The sequence below is a fragment of the Lissotriton helveticus genome, chromosome 4_2, assembly GCF_964261635.1.
Source record: "Lissotriton helveticus chromosome 4_2, aLisHel1.1, whole genome shotgun sequence".
Taxonomy (NCBI): domain Eukaryota; kingdom Metazoa; phylum Chordata; class Amphibia; order Caudata; family Salamandridae; genus Lissotriton; species Lissotriton helveticus.
The window spans coordinates 106,244,647-106,265,134 of record NC_136064.1 but is presented as its reverse complement, the minus strand read 5'-3'; the positions used below and the strand labels follow the sequence as shown (position 1 = coordinate 106,265,134).

Here is a 20,488-nt window from a genome sequence, read left to right as displayed (position 1 = left end):
CACAAGGCAAATAAATAAAAACACCAGGAAAGAGATTTCACTCATAAAATGAGGCACATCAAAAGACCGTTTTAAAAATAAAGTATGAGGTTTTATTTGTGCAACCCTCTAACAAAAATGATTCCCATATGTCAAATGAAAACCACATATAAATGCATAAAGAGGTGTGTGTAACAAACAATAATAACACACATATAAGTAAGTAAATGCGACAGTTAAATGCATGAAATAAAATACGTGCAGCTAATAATACTGGACGTCCACTGAAAGAAATCAGAAAGATATATACTTAAAACATCAGATGATTATAACCACGGTAGACTTGAATGTGCACACAGACACTCGCACACATCACAATGCCAATAATCAAAAGAAAACACCTCATATGTTTATAACCACTGGAGACCTGCATGTGCGCACAGACACACTCGCATCACAATGGCAATAGAAGAAATACATCACAGATCAAGTATCCTATATTCTTGCCAACTTACCTGGAGGAACCCATGACAGCCAGGCAGAAGTTCCGATCTGGACCCTAAAAATGTTCCCTGCGGCAACTCGTCTGTTCCACAGCAAGCTCCTGTCTGAGCGCCAAAAGTCCCTTCCTTTAATACCTTTTACTCAACCTGAGGAGAAGGTTCTAGAAATCTCGCACCTTTTCTTCTATTACGAAAAACCAAGCTGACAGTACCGCTCTCTGTCAAGGTCAAGACAGAAGCTGGCCAGGCCACTGTACTTTGACTCTGGGACAGAGCTGTACATTCCACACATTTCTCTGGCAACAACAATCTCTGCTCTGAAAGGTACCAAGCACGCATCCCAACCCACATAATACCTCAGTGAAGCTTGCGAAAGTCTCCAAAAGTGTAGAAAACAACCTTGAACCTAAATACCCTAAACAACTTGAGTGATCTGGGGGCCTGCCTGTGTGCGCAAAGCTCAAGCTAGACAGAGTCAGAATTCAAGATGGCATGAGGGCATGTGAAAGCCAATTGTAAGAACTTCATAATACTTCCCAGTGTACAACACAATGCACATTTGTCCACCACGGCCTATAGCATCACACACTTCACTTCCCAATTTACAACATAATGCACATTTGAGCAACACTGCATATAACACTACTCTCCAAGACCGAGAAGTACATTTCACACCTCTCTCTCATGCTTTCAAATGCACATCTCACACGTTTCGTTCCTGGAAAGGCCGTAACAAGCGAACAGTCCTCCTCTGAAACTATAAGGAGACACAAAAATCTTGAAGAAAAAAGGCACGGGCAGGAAAGATGATGTTGTACATTCAAGAAAACACCTTCAATCAATTAAAACAATGGTAGTAAAAGGTCCTCGCATGGTCCCAATATATGGAAGGGCCTCTGGCACTACATGAGGTCACAGGCCTGGCATACACTAAACACATTATCAGAGCCAATCCCATCTACCTTGAATTCAGAAAAATGCTAAAAATGGAGATAGCAAGCAAACCTTTTCCCAGTATTGTTGCATTAAACCACAGTGACAAGGATTGGAAAGTTTAAGCCACCCCATCTGACCTTTTGTTTTGTTTTGTAAGACCTGAATAGAAGATGTGATGGGCATTCACTTCAGACTGATCTTATTACCAAGGGAAGTGGTCTAAGTGCACAAAATGGGACTCCCAGACTTGTTGAATGCTTAAGATCACATCTAAGGGGAATAGATGAACCATTACTGTGCAGAGCCAGTAGGCAGTCTCCTCACAGGGATACCATTAAAAAAGGCCCTTGCACTGGACTATTTCTGCTGCCATGTTAATCGCATCATTGCCTATGTTAAGTGGGCAGTGGCTACTCTAACTTAGAATGGGGGTACACTTTGAGAACCCCCTGGTACTGATCTGAGCATATGCAGCACCTCCAGTGGGGCTCCCATGATTGTTTACCACCCTGGAGGAAAAACGTGATGCTTATTGAAATGGTCTGATCTCTATTTGGAATGTAGAATACCAGATGCCAAAGGCGCCTGAATTCCTGCAGGCACATAGTCTCATTTCTTGTGCCGCCACAGCATGAATCCCATATGAAGAACACAGACTCCCAGGCCTCTCCTCTTGTGTTCTTAAGAAGGGGAGGGATACGAAAATTAATTGAGGGCACACTCATGAGGTAGCTAGGGCCTTTGCAAATCAAAGGGTGTGAGATATGCAGAATTTAGCTGCTACAACTCTGGGACGCATTTGCATTCCATGTAGAAAGGTGTTCAATGTTCAATTGCATCGCATGGTAACCTATGTAGAAGACGTATGGAAGACCAAACTTAACTTACAAAGTGTCCACTTTCACTAAGTTTTGACTCCCGCCTTACCTTGTTAGATTTTAGAATTCACAATTGAGAAGTAAGATATACAGGCCTTATACTTTGATTTGATTACAATGGTACATTGTACTATCTTGGCACTATGCAGCATGTGCCGTGTAAATGGTTATTAATGGAATCGAGCCTATAAGTTTACGAGTTACAGTAGGTTAGTAGGCATGATTGTTTATCTGACTTCTTCCTCTCGCTCATTTTTCTGTCCCTTGCTTCACAGATTTGCACACCAGCAGATGCAGCAGGCCCCCGTGATGACCGCAATGAGCCACATGTCCAATCCAGGGGTCCAGGCGGGCGTCCGGCCTGTTCAGATGTTACCTGAGCAGCAGCATGCATACCTCAGGCAGCAGATGCTGAGGGTAAGTGTATTCATATCATGTAAGCCAAGGGGGCCGTTAGTGTGGAAACAGAACTTAAATATGATTTAGGAATATAGTGGTACCTGTTGCAGTAAAAGATTTTCAGTGTTGCATGGCTTTGTCTCGATCACTCTAGCATGCCCAGATTAAAAGTGCTAAAGCTGAATACTTTGAGGCTACATTGACGCAAGCAACTATCAAATCGCAGGCCCTATTCAAAATAGTAAATGACCTATCTAGGCCGGCCTGTGTAGCCAACAACATTCCAGCTTCTCAATCTCTTTGCGACTCACTAGCGAAAGCGTTTGAGGATAAAATCGCGAATATTTTGAGCGGCCTCTCTACCTCAGATACTCCCTGGTTGCAGTCTGTGGCTACCCCTGTATTGTCTCATACTGTAGCTAGGTTGGAAGAACAAACTGCTCATCGGCGGCTGGAGAGTTTTTCTCTCCCCCCGTTTGCTGAGTTCTGTGCTTTAGCCGGTGGGGTGTCCTCGGGCTCCCCTCTTGATCCACTCCCGCATAAACACTGGAAATCCTTTCAGGATGAACTCTTCTGGCCTTTATACTCCATCTGTCACCAGTCTTTTAGTACTGCCGAGTTTCCCGATAGCTGGAAGCTTGCAGTAGTCTCCCCCCTCCTGAAGAAATCCACCCTTGACCCCACCTGCCTGTCTAACTATCGGCCAATCTCGTTGCTTCCCTTCCCAGTTAAGATCATGGAGAAGATTGTGACCCGGTCTCTCTCCAGCTTCTTGGAAAATAACACCTGTCTGGATGTGGCCCAGTTCGGCTTCCGACCGGTTCACGGCACGGAGTCGGCGCTGGTGGTCGTGTTGGACACTCTTCGATCGCGGGTCGACAGTGGTCGTTCAGCCTTTTTAGTGCTGCTTGACATGTCGGCCGCGTTCGACACGGTCAGCCACTCCATTCTTATCAACAGGCTGGTCGAGGCCGGGGTAGCAGGACTTGCACGAGATTGGTTAATTTCCTACCTACAGAATAGACACCAGGTGGTGGCTCTTCCTCCTTTTCGCTCGGGTATCAGGAGAGTGGGACAGGGTGTTCCTCAAGGGTCAGCAATTAGTCCCATCCTGTTCAACTTATACCTCTGCCCCTTGATTGCCTTGATTAAATCTTTCGGCATTTCAGTGATCAACTATGCCGATGACACCCAGCTCATCTTCTCCCTAGAAGGGGAAGATGCTGTGTCCACAGAGACCTTCCACCGCTGCATGAATGCCACTGCTGACTGGTTAAAAAACAACTCACTCCAGTTTAACAGCACTAAGACTGAGGTACTCCACTGCTCATTAGACCGCGTTCCGCGCTCTCTACCATCTGATCTTTGGCCTTCCTCGTCTTTGGGCAATGTGGTGGCGGCGGTCTCCGCTCGCAACTTGGGAGTCATGTTTGATTCTAACCTTCAGTTGGACAGCTTTGTGGACAAAACCATCTCCACTTGCATGACAATACTTCGCACCCTGCGGAAAATCCTTCCTCTGCTCCCGATCCATGCTAGGCCTGAGGTGGTGCGCGGCATTATCCTTAGCAGGATAGACTATTGCAACGCACTGCTCCTGGGGGCTCCTGTCACCTTGACCAACAAACTGCAGCGTATTCAAAACATGGCTGCGAAGCTGGCTCTTTCTAGGCCTCGTGCTGCCTCTTCCTCCCTTGCACTTAAAGATCTCCACTGGTTGCCAGTTCAACAGCGAGTCCTTTTTAAAGCATCCTGCCTGGTTTTTAAAGCTCTTTATTATAAAGAACAAGGGTCCTTAGAGCAAAAAACAAATGAAGAGAAGCAATAAATATAGACCAAATGGAAATATATTGTATGGGGAAATGTCCAGCCGGACAATTTTATTTCCCTGATACAAAGGTAATTATAAAACCAATAGAACACTGAGTGTGATAGAAGCGGGACACCGGCCGGTGTCCGGCTAACACACTAAGAAGACATACAACATACAAAATAGCAGGCAATAACAGGACATCTGATTAGAATAAAACATAAACCAGACAATCTAGAGTATACACATATGCAAGAAAAAAGTATAAAACAATTTATGCATTTAGTGTAATTTGTCGACGACGTTTCGAACCATACTTAATAAAGGTTCATCCTCAGGACAGAGGGTAATTGCCTTGAAATTACACATTCGCAAATATATCACAATTGTGTAGCACTCAGTTAGGGAAGATTTCTTGTATTTGTTAATTTAATTTGCTTGGAAGCAAAGAAACATAATGGATCTTTGAGAGTGCCCTCAGTAATGGGGTCCGAAAAACGATGGTCTCGGTATCCTGGTCTGGTAATACAGCTTGCAAGACCTCAATGGGGATTCTTGCTGGCACCGGGAATCTGCGCCTTTGGTTTTTAAAGCTCTACATGACCTAGGCCCAGTCATGATAAACAACCTTTTTTCTTGGTACCACGCACCGAGACTTTTGCGTTCGTCATCTGCTTATTTGGCGGTCGTTCCGAGGATACAAAGGCTCCGGATGGGGGGTAGATCCTTTGGCTATGTGGCTGCCAGGTTTTGGAATTCTCTCCCCTTGTCCCTGAGAAGCCAGAAGGACCTATGTCTATTCAAGAAAAATTTAAAAACCCACCTATTTCCTAGATCAGTTTAAAATACGTAATTGTGTAGGTGGTCAGTAGAGTCAAAAGCGCCAGGATACCCTCGGGGTGACAGCTCGCGCTATACAAGTGCATAAATACATACATACAAGTGACGCACGTGGACCCAAGCATTGCAATCTAGTGGCTTAGTTTCCTTTGCATCATTGTAGGCATCTTGTCATTGGATGTGTTTTGTTTGGAATCGTGTGTGGTTTTCAATTCCAGGTATCAGGCTTGGATCTCGTATACATTTATGTAATGAATCTCAAGCTTTAACTTTGAAGGAAGATTTCTTGGTTCTGGTCAGGACCATACTTCCCTGTTTTAATATCATGACATGAACTGGGGGTTTTGCTCCATATTGTGCATCATGCTCCTGCCCTCGCTCTGCTATCCAATTCTCACATCACTAGGGTGCTGCTTAGGTCCTTCTCTGATCCCTCCTCTTATTGCATACAATCAAAGAAATCTGAAAGGTGTTGGTCGCTGTGCATTACTTCATGTGCTAATTCTCAAACCCTCTCCTCACTACTTTAGTTTATATCTGCTCTTCCTCTATATTTTCCCTTTCATGTGGGCTTCTCAATAAATATGATTTAAAAAGCCAGTTGCTTAGACTTTGTTGAGGTAAAATCTATGCATGTTGCTCTTATGGGGCTTTGTATTGAGAGGAATTTGCATTAGCATTCTGGAATGTGGGTAAGAACCACTTGTACACTGTGAAGTTGATCCACAGTTGAAAACCCCCTAAGAAGCAGTTTAGTGCACACAGTGATTATGTAAAAATGGCCTCTTTTGGAGAAACAAATAGGGGTGGTAGGCTGTGCTATTAAGCACCAGAACCATCCAATGTTTTCAAGAAATTAATTTAAGTCTTGTTGACATTCTGACTAGATTTTCAGAGTTGTTGCGTTATAATAACATAGCTTAATTGTAACTGGTGTCTTGGAAGACCTTCTGTCTTATTTCAACTTATTCATCCAGTGAGTGGTGAATTCCATTTAGAAGAGGTGTTTAAGAATCTGGATATTCACTCTAGGTGATGCGTGGGAGGCTGATAGAATGACACTTTCCCCACTCTCATAGACTGAATGAGGTGGCTAAAAGTTGAATATAAATTGCAATGCAAGTTTGTAGATGCCTACAAGTCAAACATGCATTGGTGACTCATGGGGCCACACTGAAACGAGGAAAGATTCACCCTTAGAAGACTAGTTAAACCTACCCAGGCAGTGTTGCAGGCATACCTGCTATTATGATAGATAAGCAGAGCCATTTGATCATCTTAAAAAGTAAATGGGAAAACGCCTGGGCATGATTGAGAATTAGGGACAACCTTTAGGAAAACAAAAACTTGAAGGGCCCCATTTGGGTTACTGGTGGTCTTTGATGCAACAGACCTGATCAAATATCCGAGGCTCCTTACAACTTTTGGGGGTTGAATAGTTGAACCACACATATGGACAGTGGAGAGGATGACCGCTGTGAATGTATAAGAGCATGTGGTAGGCAGTAGAGTGAATCAGTCATAAGGTATCTGTGCCTCTTTCCAGGTCCACCTGGACTAACAAGTAGCTGTCTGATCTCAAACTTGGAGAGTGGGCTTACTATCAAACTCATCCTCTAGTTACATTGAATGCCAGTTATGATAAATTGTTGCCACTGGTTCGGCTATACAGCGCTGATGGATGAGAAGAAACAGCAATAAAAGAAAAATTCTGTCCGTTGAATTAGACCCTATATTTTGCACCTTTAATGCTAGTTTAGCACAGAGGCTTGGAGCTCTGAAGAAGGCCTGTGTATTTCCACTCTTGGGGGTTAGGTGACCGCATCATCTGTAAGGGACTATTTTTTTGAGGTTTTCTGTGGTCTTTTGGCATGTCTGCCAGTTCCATACTTGTGGTTGATGGGTCCTATAGTTGCTTAGTTGTCGTAATGTTTCTCAACAGTTTGTAGTCCTCTTTGCAGCAATATCACCCAGTAGTGTGACAGGGAGTGATAGGCTTTCTCATATATTTGCATTTAGTGTGGAACATTCCTGTTCAAGTGTGTTTAACATTTTAATTTCAAACCACACATGCAGCATCTAGCCTCGTTTTCACCATCTAACCTATCTGATCCAGAGATCGGCTGCACAGTTTAGAACCAAAGAGGGCTCTTGGCAACTACAGTTCTTGATCAGATGGAAATCTCCCACCAGGGCATTGTGTTGTCTTTTGGTTCTTTGAAATCAATTAGAAAACAACTCAAAATGCATCATCACTTCTATTAAGAATTACCTTTTGGAAGGTATCAAGACTCGACCTAAAGGAATTATTATTTACACAAGGGAAGGTACTTGTTCTACTCCTTTGTCAGTGATCATTCTGTTCAGAAGATCTGTGCCGGTGCTCAGTTGGTCTTCCTTGCATGAATCTGCAGAGTAGAGTTGACTATATTTTGGCGGGTGACAGAAGGGACAAGAGGTTGGTAAACATCCTGGTCTTTAAAGCACGTCGAAAGATGGCTTCTGACTCGACAGAATGCAGAGCGAGTGGCAGAGCATTCCAAGTCTTGGGGGTGATTCCTGCAAACGCTCTGCCACCCATTCGAGACAGGTGAAAGCTGGGGGTAGCTAGAAGACGTAGATGGTTGGATCTGAGAGTCCGACTATTTTGATAGTGCTTGAGTCGAGCTCTCAAATAAGCGGGGCCACAGCCTTGGTACGCTCTAAATGCCAGAACAAGAGCCTTGAATGAATTCGATCCTCTTAATCACTGGGAGCCAGTGGAGCTTCCTCAGATGGGGGTGATGGAGTGTCGATATGGAATTTTGAATATCACTCTGGCCGCCGCGTTTTGAATTATCTGTAGACGTCTGATCTGATACATTGGTGCCCCGAGATAGAGGCTATTAGCGTAGTCTAGGCGTGAGGTGATTAAGGCGTGGATTATGGTCCGGCGGGATTCCAAGGGGAGAAAGTGGAGGAATTTGCGAAGCATATGGATTTTTCCAAATCAAGAATAGACCTGTCTAATTAAGGTAATGCAGGACAAATCATTCTCAAACCGGAAGCCCGTGTTCATGGCAGAGTCCACAGGCTTGGGAGGAGGATTCAGCTCGGATGGCCACCAGAGCGAATGGCCACCAATTGAGTGTCATCCGTGTAAGAGATCACCCTCACTCCACAGGATTCAACCAAAGACACGTGGGGGTAAAGGTAGACGTTGAAAAAGAGGGGGCTCAGCGCCGACCCCTGGGGAACCCCACAGCACAGGGGTTTCTCATCAGAGCTAAAAGGAGAGAAACGTGTTGAGTCCGACTGTTGAGATAGGATCCAATCCAGGACAGAGGAGTGCTCTGAATCCCCAAGTGATGTAATCTATCAAGAAGGATAGAGTGGGAGACCGGATCGAATGCACAGACAAATCAAGGAGCACAAGCATAGCTGCTTTGCCTGCGCCCACTCTGTAGGAGAGTAGGCCCTGCTCCTATGGTTACCCCCACTTTTTGCTGATGTTTCACTGTTTTTTCGACTTTAGGCTGGCTGGGGCCCTGCTATCCAAGACCCCAGCCTAGCTGCCTCCTCTCTAAATTGACTCCAGGTACTATAGGTACACACCAGTTTGGTTACTGGGGTACTATTGTGAGTCCCTAGTATATGGTACACTAGGTACTAAGGGCATAGATACCCCAGAGGCCTACCAGGGGCTGCAGCATGTATTATGTCACCCCTTGGAAACTTTCCAAAATGGCAACACTGGACTGCTACTGCAGCCTGGGTATGGTGGTGCATGCACCCCTTACTAAGATATAGGTTATCTATATCTACCTTTAATCACTGACACATGTAAACCTATCAGTCACTCCTATGGCAGGCCTTATCAACCCTGAAGGCAGGGTGTTTGGTTTTGTGTGAGAGGGTGCCCATGCATGAGCAGGACCCGTCTGCAGCTTTCGGAATCTATTCTCTGAGGCTGTTCTGTGATGCAGCCAGACCATATACTCTTAAATGCATTATAACCTCTCGGTAAAGGCTAACTTTGGAATGGCTACATGGAATCATGTCGTGTTTAGTGTCAAATACTTTGGAATCCTACTCACCGCCAGTCCTGGCAGCAGGGTTGAATTCCACCCTTCTAGAGGGAGAGACATGTCCTGGCATTACAAAATGGATGCTGCAGCCACAGACACGCATCTGAGCTCCTGCTGCTGGACGAAACTCCAGCAGGGGAGGCCTGGACAATAGGTTTCCTGTCACAGGGAGGGGTAACCACCTACCAGACAGGCTTTAGTGTATTGGGGCTGGGTGGGTGCACTCTGAGAGTGCCAGAAAGTCTGCACAGGGGGCACATTTGGTGTCCCTGTTCATAGCCCAGTTCAAACCGGTTGCAGGGGCTACCAGCCCCTGCTCTGGCGCGAAACTGGACAAAGGAAATGGGTGTAGCCACCCCTCTTTCCAAACCCTCCCATAGGTGAGTCCCCAGAGTATGTCCAACCCCTTTCTTCAGTATAAGTAAGGGACCCCTGGCAACAGGACTTTAGATTACATCTGGACAAAACTCTGAAACTGATTCCTGGAACTTCGACGCTCTACTAAAGATTAGAGGACGGAAGAATCTCCCTTGGGGTCAAGGAGTGACTCCCCTGCTAAAGCAGGAACCAACGAAGCATCTTGCCGGTCTGCAATTTCGAAGCTCCAGCCGGACTCTGAAGCATTTTCAAAACAGGAAGAGGATTTCCAGACTTCTCAGAGGCCGACCCGAGTCCCCAGCTAGGCTGAGACCCGCAGCCCTCGTGAGTGACGTGGAACCGGAACTCCTGGACACCGTGCACATTTGCTAGTGCATTGACTTCTCGACATCTCCTGAAGTTGTGCTTTGGGTTACTTGTAGCCCAAGCCCCGAGCACTATCTGCACCGAAGATTGTGAGCCTACACTCCACGAGTATTCCATGAGCCCGCTTCTTGCATTTCCACTCAAGGCTCCTTCATGATCCCTGGTCTGTCAACTGGTGGGTCACCTTGAAGGCAAATATACTTTTCATTTCTCTGATTCCTGTGTGGGTTGCTGTTGCCAAGGCTTGTTGGGTCCAGTCTGGGCACCAACACCGCAGCACTCGACATCCTTCGTAGGACAGCTCAAATCCAGAACCTGGTCATCGTCAAAACCTCCTGGTCCTCGTGGCTGAAGAGTCAAGTTTCACCTTCTTCATCTGAAATCACCCGACATCGGTGGGCATCCCCCTTTTGTGCTCCTGGTCACTGGCAAGTGACCCAGACTCTGTCCCCTCTGCTTTCAGGTTCTTCTCATCTTCGATCCAGGCTTGGATCACATAGGACACTTTCCACTTGGACGACAGCAGCACTTTGCAGCAGATCGACATTGAAAACGACGACGAAACCAGACACCAAAAGACACCTATGCACCCGGCTTCCCTGGGTGAGGTGACTTGAGTACTCATGTGCTCCCATGGGTGTTGACCTTCTAGTTCTAAAGGGGTTTGCTCCAAGTCCTCTTCTAAGTGTCCTTTATCTTTAAATTTCCAACCACTACTTTCCCCATAGAAGTTAATGGTGATTCGCGGCTGTGTTCACACACTACACGCATCCCCCGTGGGTCCCCTGTGTCACTACCATGGGTGGTTCCTGGTGGCGATACAAAAGGGGATGATGGACGGAGCGTTTGAGCAAATCAAACACTCACCCCCAGTCAACTGATCTGGGTTTAATCCATCACCATTCTTTAGCCCACTCAGCCACCCCATTTCAGACATGGCTATATGCAAATCAGTCTGACCCTCTTTTGTATCGCTTGGTTCCTGGTGGCCCCAGCGGCTCTAAAGGCTCTAGGCCTAGTCTCTATGCCAGTCGTGGTTCTTATACCACTTTCTTAATATATGGTTTGGTACACCCCTAGGGCTCAACGTATAATGTGCAAATTGATTGTGTGCTATTAAGTTTACTGAATGTACTTTTGTCTCTAGCCTCATAAAGAGACTAGAGGGATGTTTTTAGAATAAATACATATATTTTTTATTACCTACTGGCGGTCGCCAGTAGGTATATATAGTTAGGATATTTTCTCTATGGGATTTCTGAAAATTCTATGTCTAATAACTTTGGCGTTCGTGGACGGAATTGGCTGAAATTTTCAGGAAAATTGAACATTTTGTTTCTGAGCAGCCCCTGAAAATTTGGTGGGGTTTCGTCAAGGGGGGGCCGAGAAAAAAGGGGGGTCCCAAAACGCGTTTTTCCCATTCATTTTTCCATAGGGCGGTTGGACTCGCTTTTAGCTCGAACGGCTGAATGGATTTACATGAAACTTGGCAAAATTGTAGATATGGTTTGCCCGACGTGCCTTTGCTATGTCTCAATATATGTGCTCCAGTGGATTTTGAGAAATTAACGTTTAAAAAAATATATATATCTGTAACAGCGCTCCGGTTAGCGCCCCGGTTCGCGTACCTGACGCGTAACGGAACTTCGGGAAGCGAAGCTGATTGGCTCTCCGGTGTCTGTCAACATTCTAAACAGTCCGGAGCAGCTAACCGGGCAGCTAACCGGCAGCGTAACGTGAGTCTGAGGATAAGCTGATTGGCTGTCAACATTGTAAACAGTCCGGAGCGGCCGCCATCTTCTCTCGGTAGGTTCGAGAGACAAGATGTGGTGAAAAACGAAGGGGGAAATGAAGGAAAGGGGGCAAGGTAAACCCCTCCTGACCCCCTAGGATTGATGAGGGGGATATTAAATTACCCCGCGGGGCAAAAAAACATTTTTTTACGGCAGCGTAACGGGAGTCCGCCATCTTGTGTTTTTGGAGCGTCCGGTTCGCGTACCGGGTAGCGTCCCGGTAAGCGTAACAAGGGGAAAACCAAGAGAAACCGTAAAAAAAAAAAAATTAAGGGAATAGATTTCCAGCAAACTTGGCAAAATTGTAGGGACTGTTTGTTTGATGTGCCTTTGCAAGGCCTCAAGATATGTGCACGTGTGGATTTTCTCTAATTAAGGTTAAAAAAAAAATATATATCTGTAAGCGTGCTCCGGCGCGCTTACGTTTCGGGTTTTGTTTGCGCTGCAGAGCCGATACGTCACGGTTATGCGACGCGTCATGAGGCTTCTCACGTGGCTACGTGATAAGTCACGTAATAAAGAATATATTTTACAGCTATAGATATTATTAAAACCAATGAAATTCACTGAAAAAACCATAGGTTATAGACCATATATAGTTAGGAATTTGCATTTACAAAACCTTGAAAATTCACTGAAAAAACCATAGGTTAGAGACCATATATAGTTAGCTGGACATTTTATTGACATAAAACCAATGAAATTCCATATATAGTCAGTTGCACTAACTATATATCGCGCACCCGCAATCCACTGCTGATGATGTCACATATTACATCATTCATGACATGGTCAGTGACATCACTGATGACATCTCAAATGACATCACTGATGACATCACTGATGACATCTCAAATGACATCACTGATGACATCACTGATGACATCTCAAATGACATCATGACACACCAATACCAGTTACTACATACGCACTCACTGATTCCTACGTCTACACACACATTCACTCATTCACCCATACAATCACTCATACATAGTCACTCATTATTACAACACTATCATATGCACTCATACACCTATGCAGACACTCACACACTGCCACTCATCCATGGAGTTACTCACACACCTAGTCAGTCCTGTAAAGAATCAATCACACTTCGATTTCCTCATCTATACAGATAAACACAGAACACCATACTTTTTCACACATATACTAACACATACTTACTCTCTTATACAATCACTGATACAAGTACACATTGATCTGCACAGTCACACACCTCCCAGCCAGCCACACACACACTCAGTCTTCCATACATCCACTCATTCTTCAATATGTAAAACATATTTAAACTTTCCAAAACCACAGACACTAGATGATGTCATCAGTGATGACATCTCAAATGACATCACTGATGAAATCACTGATGACATCTCAAATGACATCACTGATGACATCATGACACACCAATACCAGTTACTACATACGCACTCACTGATTCCTACGTCTACACACACATTCACTCATTCACCCATGGTGTATGAGTGCATATGATAGTGTTGTAATGAGTGACTGTATGTATGAGTGATTGTATGGGTGAATGAGTGAATGTGTGTGTAGACGTAGGAATCAGTGAGTGCGTATGTAGTAACTGGTATTGGTGTGTCATGATGTCATCAGTGATGTCATCAGTGATGTCATTTGAGATGTCATCAGTGATGTCATTTGAGATGTCATCAGTGATGTCATTTGAGATGTCATCAGTGATGTCATCAGTGATGTCACTGACCATGTCATGAATGATGTAATATGTGACATCATCAGCAGTGGATTGCGGGTGCGCGATATATAGTTAGTGCAACTAACTATATATGGAATTTCATTGGTTTTATGTCAATAAAATGTCCAGCTAACTATATATGGTCTCTAACCTATGGTTTTTTCAGTGAATTTTCAAGGTTTTGTAAATGCAAATTCCTAACTATATATGGTCTATAACCTATGGTTTTTTCAGTGAATATATATATATATATATATATATATATATATATATATATATATATATATATATATATATATATATATATATATATATATATATATATATATAAATATACCTGGTATAGTTCTCCTTTCATTTGGTCATTCACGAGATTATAGACTGGTAAAACAAGCTGCTTAACATTCCGCCAAGACTTAGCCTGAAAGCTTCTCTCCACAGCTACCACTAGGATAGCTTTCTATAAAGGTTGTCTTTAACCTTCCATCAATAAGGGGTCGTTTGGACTGGTGCAAGGTGCCCACAAGAATAGTGGACAGCATATGCCAGGCCAACTTCTCACACATGCATTCAAATATGGTCTCAGAAACTTCTAGAAGGGCGGTCTCCGTACTATAGCCAGATCTAAACCCGGACTGAGAATCATGGAAAGGTGGTGGGATGCAAGATAGCTGGAAAGTTTTTCCTGAACTATCTTTTCTAATATTGTAGCTGGTGCAGGTAGAAGGGAAGTTGAACGGTAGTTTTTAAGAATGGTGGGGTCGGCATTCGGTTTTTTAAGACTAGGCACTAGAAGGGCGTGTTTCCAGGCTGAAGGGAAAAAGCCGGTGCTAAGGGAAGAATTACAGATCTGGTTCAGTGAAGGATTTATGAGGGGGCCTCAGATTTTGAAAAACTGAGCAGGACAGGGATCCTTGGGTGAACCTGATATGCTGGCTAGGAGTTTCAAAAGTGAGGCATCAGGAGAAATAGCATGGAATGAGGTCAGAGTATCATTGTTAGCCGCTCCAGCAACCGAAGTAGGAGGGTGAAGAGGTAGAGCGAACATGGAGTAGATATACAGAATTTTGTCTTGAAAAAAGTCTGATAGCCCCTTACATAGGTCAAGAGTAGGAGGGACTACGCTTGAGTTGACTTTGGAATGATGAAGTCCTTAACAATTTTGAAAAGTTTTAGCCGAGTTGCCTGCAGAGCGGATTTTGTTAATGTACTACGCTCTCATCGTGGAGCGTTTGAGTTTGTTAAAAAAAATTGTGAGGCTTTGTAAACTAATTTCCCTGTGGGGTCATAAGATAACTTCCAGGCGTGCTCCAGTTTCTTACAGCTGCTTTTCTCTCAACGGAGCTCAGAGGAAAACTAGGTGGCTGATGGATTCTGTCTGGAGGAATTCAAGGATTTAAGGAGCCTAGGAGAGCCAACTGTTAAAGTTTAAAGAGTCAAGGTCAGGGTCACCTGACAGCTGCAGGGGGAAGCAAGAAAGTATAGGAGTTCATGCTGGTGATTTGGAACCATTTCCTTCTGTAGTCCAAGTTAGTGCATCTTCACTTAGTATTCCTCCATTATGTTATCCAAGATAGTTAGATCTATATTCCTTAGGTAAAGTCGATACATTTCATGCTGGGAAAATAGTGTATGTTAGAAGGGGCGATCTCCGAGGGCCAGGTTGTGCTCACCCAGACACCCCAAGACCCACCTCTCCCACAGAACTTGCCGAGTCTTGATTGTGAGGTCCTCACCGGGGAGGACTTCGAGTCTAGGATCGTACACACGGAGCTCACACCACACTATGAACAGACACCACACCGTTGGATTCTAGTAACAAGTTCTTTATATAAGCAATAAACGAAGGAAGCACTCTTATATACACAGTGGTCGAGGGACCACAAAGTCTTGGAGGATTCAGGAAGGGGGAAGCGGGACAGTCTTTTAGTCTCTGGGTCAGTACGAGGCGTACCCTACGCACAGCTCTCAATCCTCGAGCCGGGGGATACGGGATGATGGTCGTACTGGCTGCCTCGCCTCCGTCGAGTCGGCTCGGTCGTGATGGTGGTCTCGATGGTCCAGCCGGACCAGAGTACTCCTCGAGCCGCGACGAGGTCAGCAGGGCTCGATCTGGAGAAGTTCGTGAGGAGCCGCGATAGTGTCAGCAGGGCTCGGGTGGTCTTAGAGGTCGAGCCGCGACAGCGTCAGCAGGGCTCCGATGGTTACAAGTTCAGCTTGAGCCGCGACAGCGTCAGCAGGGCTCCGGTGGTTTTAGAGATCGAGCCGCAACAGCGTCAGCAGGGCTCCGATGGTTACAAGTTCAGCTTGAGCCGCGACAGCGTCAGCAGGGCTCAGGTGGTTCAGTTCCTTAAGGCGAAGAAGGAGCCGCGACAGCGTCAGCAGAGCTCAGAGGTTCAGGATGAGTCTTCTTAGGGTCAGCCGCGATCAGATCAGCAGGCTTCAGGTCCAAGATACAACTGCCCGCTAGTTGTCGGGCGGGCCCAGTTGTAGTCCTTTCCCTCTTTGATCTCCGGACCCTCGCAGGCAGAGGTCTCCTGCCCGGGGGGCTGGTTGTTGGCGAGGTCCGGCGGTTGGCTCTTTGATCCCTTTGAAAGATGGGTCCGGGAATTCCCAGACGCCCAGCGGGTCTGGAGCCAGCACTCGGGGAGGCCAGAGGTGCGATCGAAACTGGCTCACAGGGGAGGGCCAAAGGTGTGACAGAAACCAGCCCCTCAGGGGAGGCCGGAGGTGCCATCGAAACTCCCTGGCTTATCTCACTCGGGGAGCCCTTTACCCCCCAGCCGGGACTGGCGCGCCTTTGGAGTCTGGGGTTCGCTGGGGCCGGGGTCACGCTAGGCCCAGGGCGACAGGGATGTCGGGAAGGGAAGATGGCGTCCGGGCCTTGTGGGGCATGCAAGGTTAGGCGCTCGGAGCCGGGCGTGGAGCGGAAAAGGCAAGCCTGGTCGAGGTTCTCGGGGGATCTAGGTTTACTTGGAGGGGGACGACCAGGCTCGGGGTGCAGGCTTATGCTCACAGGGTGTGGAGGGACAGAGGCGAACCACGCCACGAGGCGGGGTCCAACACGCGTCCCCCCCAGCTGAAGGCGGGGAGAACTACCCATCCTCTTGGGGGTTCTCTTCGCTGAGGCGGAAGAATCGGGACAGGCCGTCTGCGTTGGCGTGGTCAGAACCAGGCCGGTGCTCAACAGTGAAGTCCATCCCCTGGAGGGAGATGGACCAGCGCAGCAATTTGGGATTTTCCCCTCTCATTTGCATTAGCCACCGGAGAGGTCGGTGGTCGGTCTGGACCCGGAAGTGAGTACCGAACAGGTAGGGCCTCAGCTTCTTCAGGGCCCAAACCACCGCGAAGGCCTCCCGCTCTATGGTGCTCCACCTTTGTTCTCGAGGGAGTAGCCTTCGGCTAATGAATGCCACTGGTTGGTCTAGGCCGCTCTCGTTCACCTGGGACAGGACTGCTCCGATGCCATGCTCGGACGCGTACGTCTGGACTACAAACTCTCGTGAGTAGTCGGGGGCCTGTAGGATGGGGGCGGTGCACATGGCGTCTTTCAACATTTCGAACGCCTCTTGGCAGGTGGAGTTCCAGCTGACTTTCTTCGGCTGGTTTTTGGAGGTTAACTCCGTGAGGGGGGCTGCGATGCTGCCGTACCCCTTGATGAACCGTCGGTAGTACCCCGTGAGCCCTAGAAACGCCCGCACTTCCGTCTGGGTCGTGGGGGCCTCCCAGTCCACGATGGCATCGATCTTGGGCTGGAGGGGGGCTACGAGGCCGCTTCCGACCTGGTGCCCGAGGTAGACTACGGACCCTTGCCCGATCTGGCACTTGCTCGCCTTAATGGTGAGACCGGCCCTTCTCAGGGCCGTCAGTACCGCCTGGAGGTGCTCGGGCCAGTGGGAACTGTACACTGCGATATCGTCCAGATAAGCAGCGCTGAACTCCTCCAACCCCGCCAGTACCTGGTTCACCAGCCTCTGGAAGGTGGCGGGGGCGTTCTTCATCCCGAAGGGCATCACCCGGAAACGGTAGTGACCATCCGGGGTGGAAAACGCGGATCTTTCCTTGGCTCCCTCGGTGAGGGCGATCTGCCAGTATCCACTGGTCAGGTCGAACGTGCTAAGGAAGCGAGCAGCCCCGAGGCGATCGATAAGCTCATCGGCTCGGGGGATGGGAATGCGCATCGGTTCTGGTGACTGCGTTGAGCCCGCGGTAGTCAACGCAGAACCTCAGCTCGGGAACAGCACCGGGGGCGGCTGCCTTCGGAACCAGGACCACAGGGCTAGCCCATGGGCTGTCAGAGGCTTCGACCACCCCGAGAGCTAGCATCTTTGATACCTCGGCCTTGATACAGGCCCGGACTCGGTCATGGACGCGGTAGGCTCTGTGCCGTACCGGTGGGCTGTCCCCGGTGTCCACGTCGTGGACGCACCAGCTGGTGACGCCGGGGTGAGGGAGAAGAGGTCCAAGAACTATCCCAACAACTGGCGACAGTCCTCGCGCTGCTCGGGAGAAGGGAGGAGGAGAGACTCACCCCCTCTACGGAGCCATCTTTTTCTTTCACGCACAGGAGATCGGGGAGAGGCTCCGTTTCTTCTTCTTCTCCATCGTCCGTGGCGAGGAGCAAGCTCAACTCGGACCGGGCGAAGTGGGGCTTGAGGCGGTTCACGTGGAGGACCCTCAAGGGGTTCCTGGGGGACTCTACATCAGTGAGGTAGGTCACCTGGCTCTTACGTTCCACCACCTTGAAGGGCCCTGTCCACTTGTCTTGCAGGGCACAGGGCTCCACGGGGGCCATCACCCAGACCTGTTGTCCGGGCTGAAACTCGACCAGAGTGGCATTCTGGTCATACCACCGTTTCATTTCTTCTTGACTGGCCTCGAGGTTTGCCTCGGCCACTTCTCTGAACTTCCTCCTCTGGTTCCGGAGGGCCAGAATGTATCGAAACACATCGGGAGGGGGCTCTGGGGCCGCCATCTCCCACCCTTTCTTTACCAGGGTGAGGGGTCCCCTGACGGGGTGCCCGTAGAGGAGCTCGAAGGGGCTGAACCCCAGGGACTTCAGGGGGACTTGGCGGTATGCGAAGAGGAGACAGGGAAGGAGGACGTCCCACTTACGCCTCAGGGGCTCTTCGAGACCCATGATCATTCCCTTGAGGGTCCGGTTGAATCGCTCCACCAGACCGTTACCCTGGGGGTGATATGGGGTGGTAAATTTGTACGTCACCCCACATTGTTGCCACAGGGACTTCATGTATTTCGAGATGAAGTTGGTCCCTCGGTCGCTGACGACCTCTCGGGGGAATCCCACCCGGGAGAAGATGGCCATGAGGGCCCGCCCCACTACGGGGGCGGTCACCGTTCGGAGGGGAATGGCTTCGGGGTATCGGGTGGCATGGTCCACCAAGACAAGGATAAAACGGTGGCCCAAGGAGGTCTGGGGGTCGAGGGGGCCCACGATGTCGATTCCCACCCTTTCAAAGGGGGTACTGACCACGGGGAAGGGTTGGAGGGGAGCCTTGCGCTTCCCCCCGCTCTTTCCGCTGGACTGACACGTGGGGCAGGACTTACAGTGGGCCTCCACAGCGGAGCGCATGCCCGGCCAGTAAAAGTGGGTGACTAGGCGGTGATATGTTTTGTCTTGACCCAAGTGTCCCGCCAGGGGCACATCGTGGGCCAGGTTCAGGAGAAAGCCGCGGAAGCGTAGGGGTACCACCAGCACTCGGCCTGACCCTAGCTCGGCGGACTTTTGTTCGCTATACAAGAGGCCGTTTTCCCAATAGACAAAGTGAGAGCCGGACTGGTCACCGGCAGTCTGGGCGGCGGCCTGCTGCCGCGGCCCAACCAAGGATGGACAGGAGGTCTGTTCTAGGCAGAATTCTTCTCGGGACGGTCCTCCTTCCTGGCGCCACTGGGCCAGCTCAGGAAGGTCGTCCAGGCTCGGGGTCGGTTCGACGCCAGGGCCGAGGGGACCTGCGTCGGGGGGGAAGCTCTCTCCGGGGAACAGCTCAGGGGTCTCAGAGTTCAGGGACCTCGGGGTCGCCGGTGCCGCCTCTACGGTCGCCCCTTCGGGGGTGGTCCTTCGGGCGGTCATCGACCGGGTACTCACACAGGCCCACTCGGGCAGGCCCACCATCTCCAAGTGGGTTCTTTTCTCAACCCGCGGCCATGGGGAGCTCTCTAGATCGTTACCTAGCAGGCAGTCCACGGGCATGTCTGAGCAGACCGCCACTCGTAACTCTCCGCAGACGCCCCCCCATTCGAACGGGACTTGAGCTATCCGGCAGGTGCGGACGGAGTTATCGGCTGCGATCACCCTGCAGGAGATGTGGGGAACAATCTGGGCTTCGGTGACGAGGTGCCGTTTGACGGCGGTGATACTGGCCCCAGTGTCTCGGAGCGCCCCTATGTGATGGCCATTGGCAGTCATCTGCTGTCGGTATTTCTCTGTGTTGTCGGGTAGGGGGGCTCCTGGGACCATCTCCCTATCACCCAGGGAGACTAACATCATCGCTGCGGGGTCCGCTCCCTCGAACTCTTCCTCCCCCTCCTCTTCTAGGGCTACTGAGGTGATGTGGCGCACTGGGGGCCCTGTAGCGGCGGGCTTCTTGAACAAAGGGCATCGGGGGTCATTGGCATAGTGCCCTGGTTGCTGGCAATGGAAGCAGGCTTGGCTGACCCGGGGCCCTGGCTTAGCTGGGGGGAACCCTGTGCGCGCTGTGGGAGGCGAGGTGCCAGGCTGGTTTCTGGGGGGACTGCGCGAGGACCCTACCTGGGATCCCCTCTGTCTATTCTGACTCCCCC

General features: G+C 48.7%; 1 protein-coding gene across 9 annotated transcripts in view; it reads left to right on the top strand.

Moving 5' to 3' along the window:
• The window catches only part of MED12 (mediator complex subunit 12), a 614,738-nt gene that overhangs the window by 521,335 nt on the left and 72,915 nt on the right, over window positions 1-20,488 (top strand). For all 9 annotated transcript variants that reach the window (XM_078640219.1, XM_078640216.1, XM_078640215.1 and 6 more), the window contains one exon: window positions 2,572-2,713. In XM_078640219.1, the coding sequence (XP_078496345.1) occupies window positions 2,572-2,713 (142 nt within the window). The remainder of the gene's footprint in view (window positions 1-2,571; window positions 2,714-20,488) is intronic.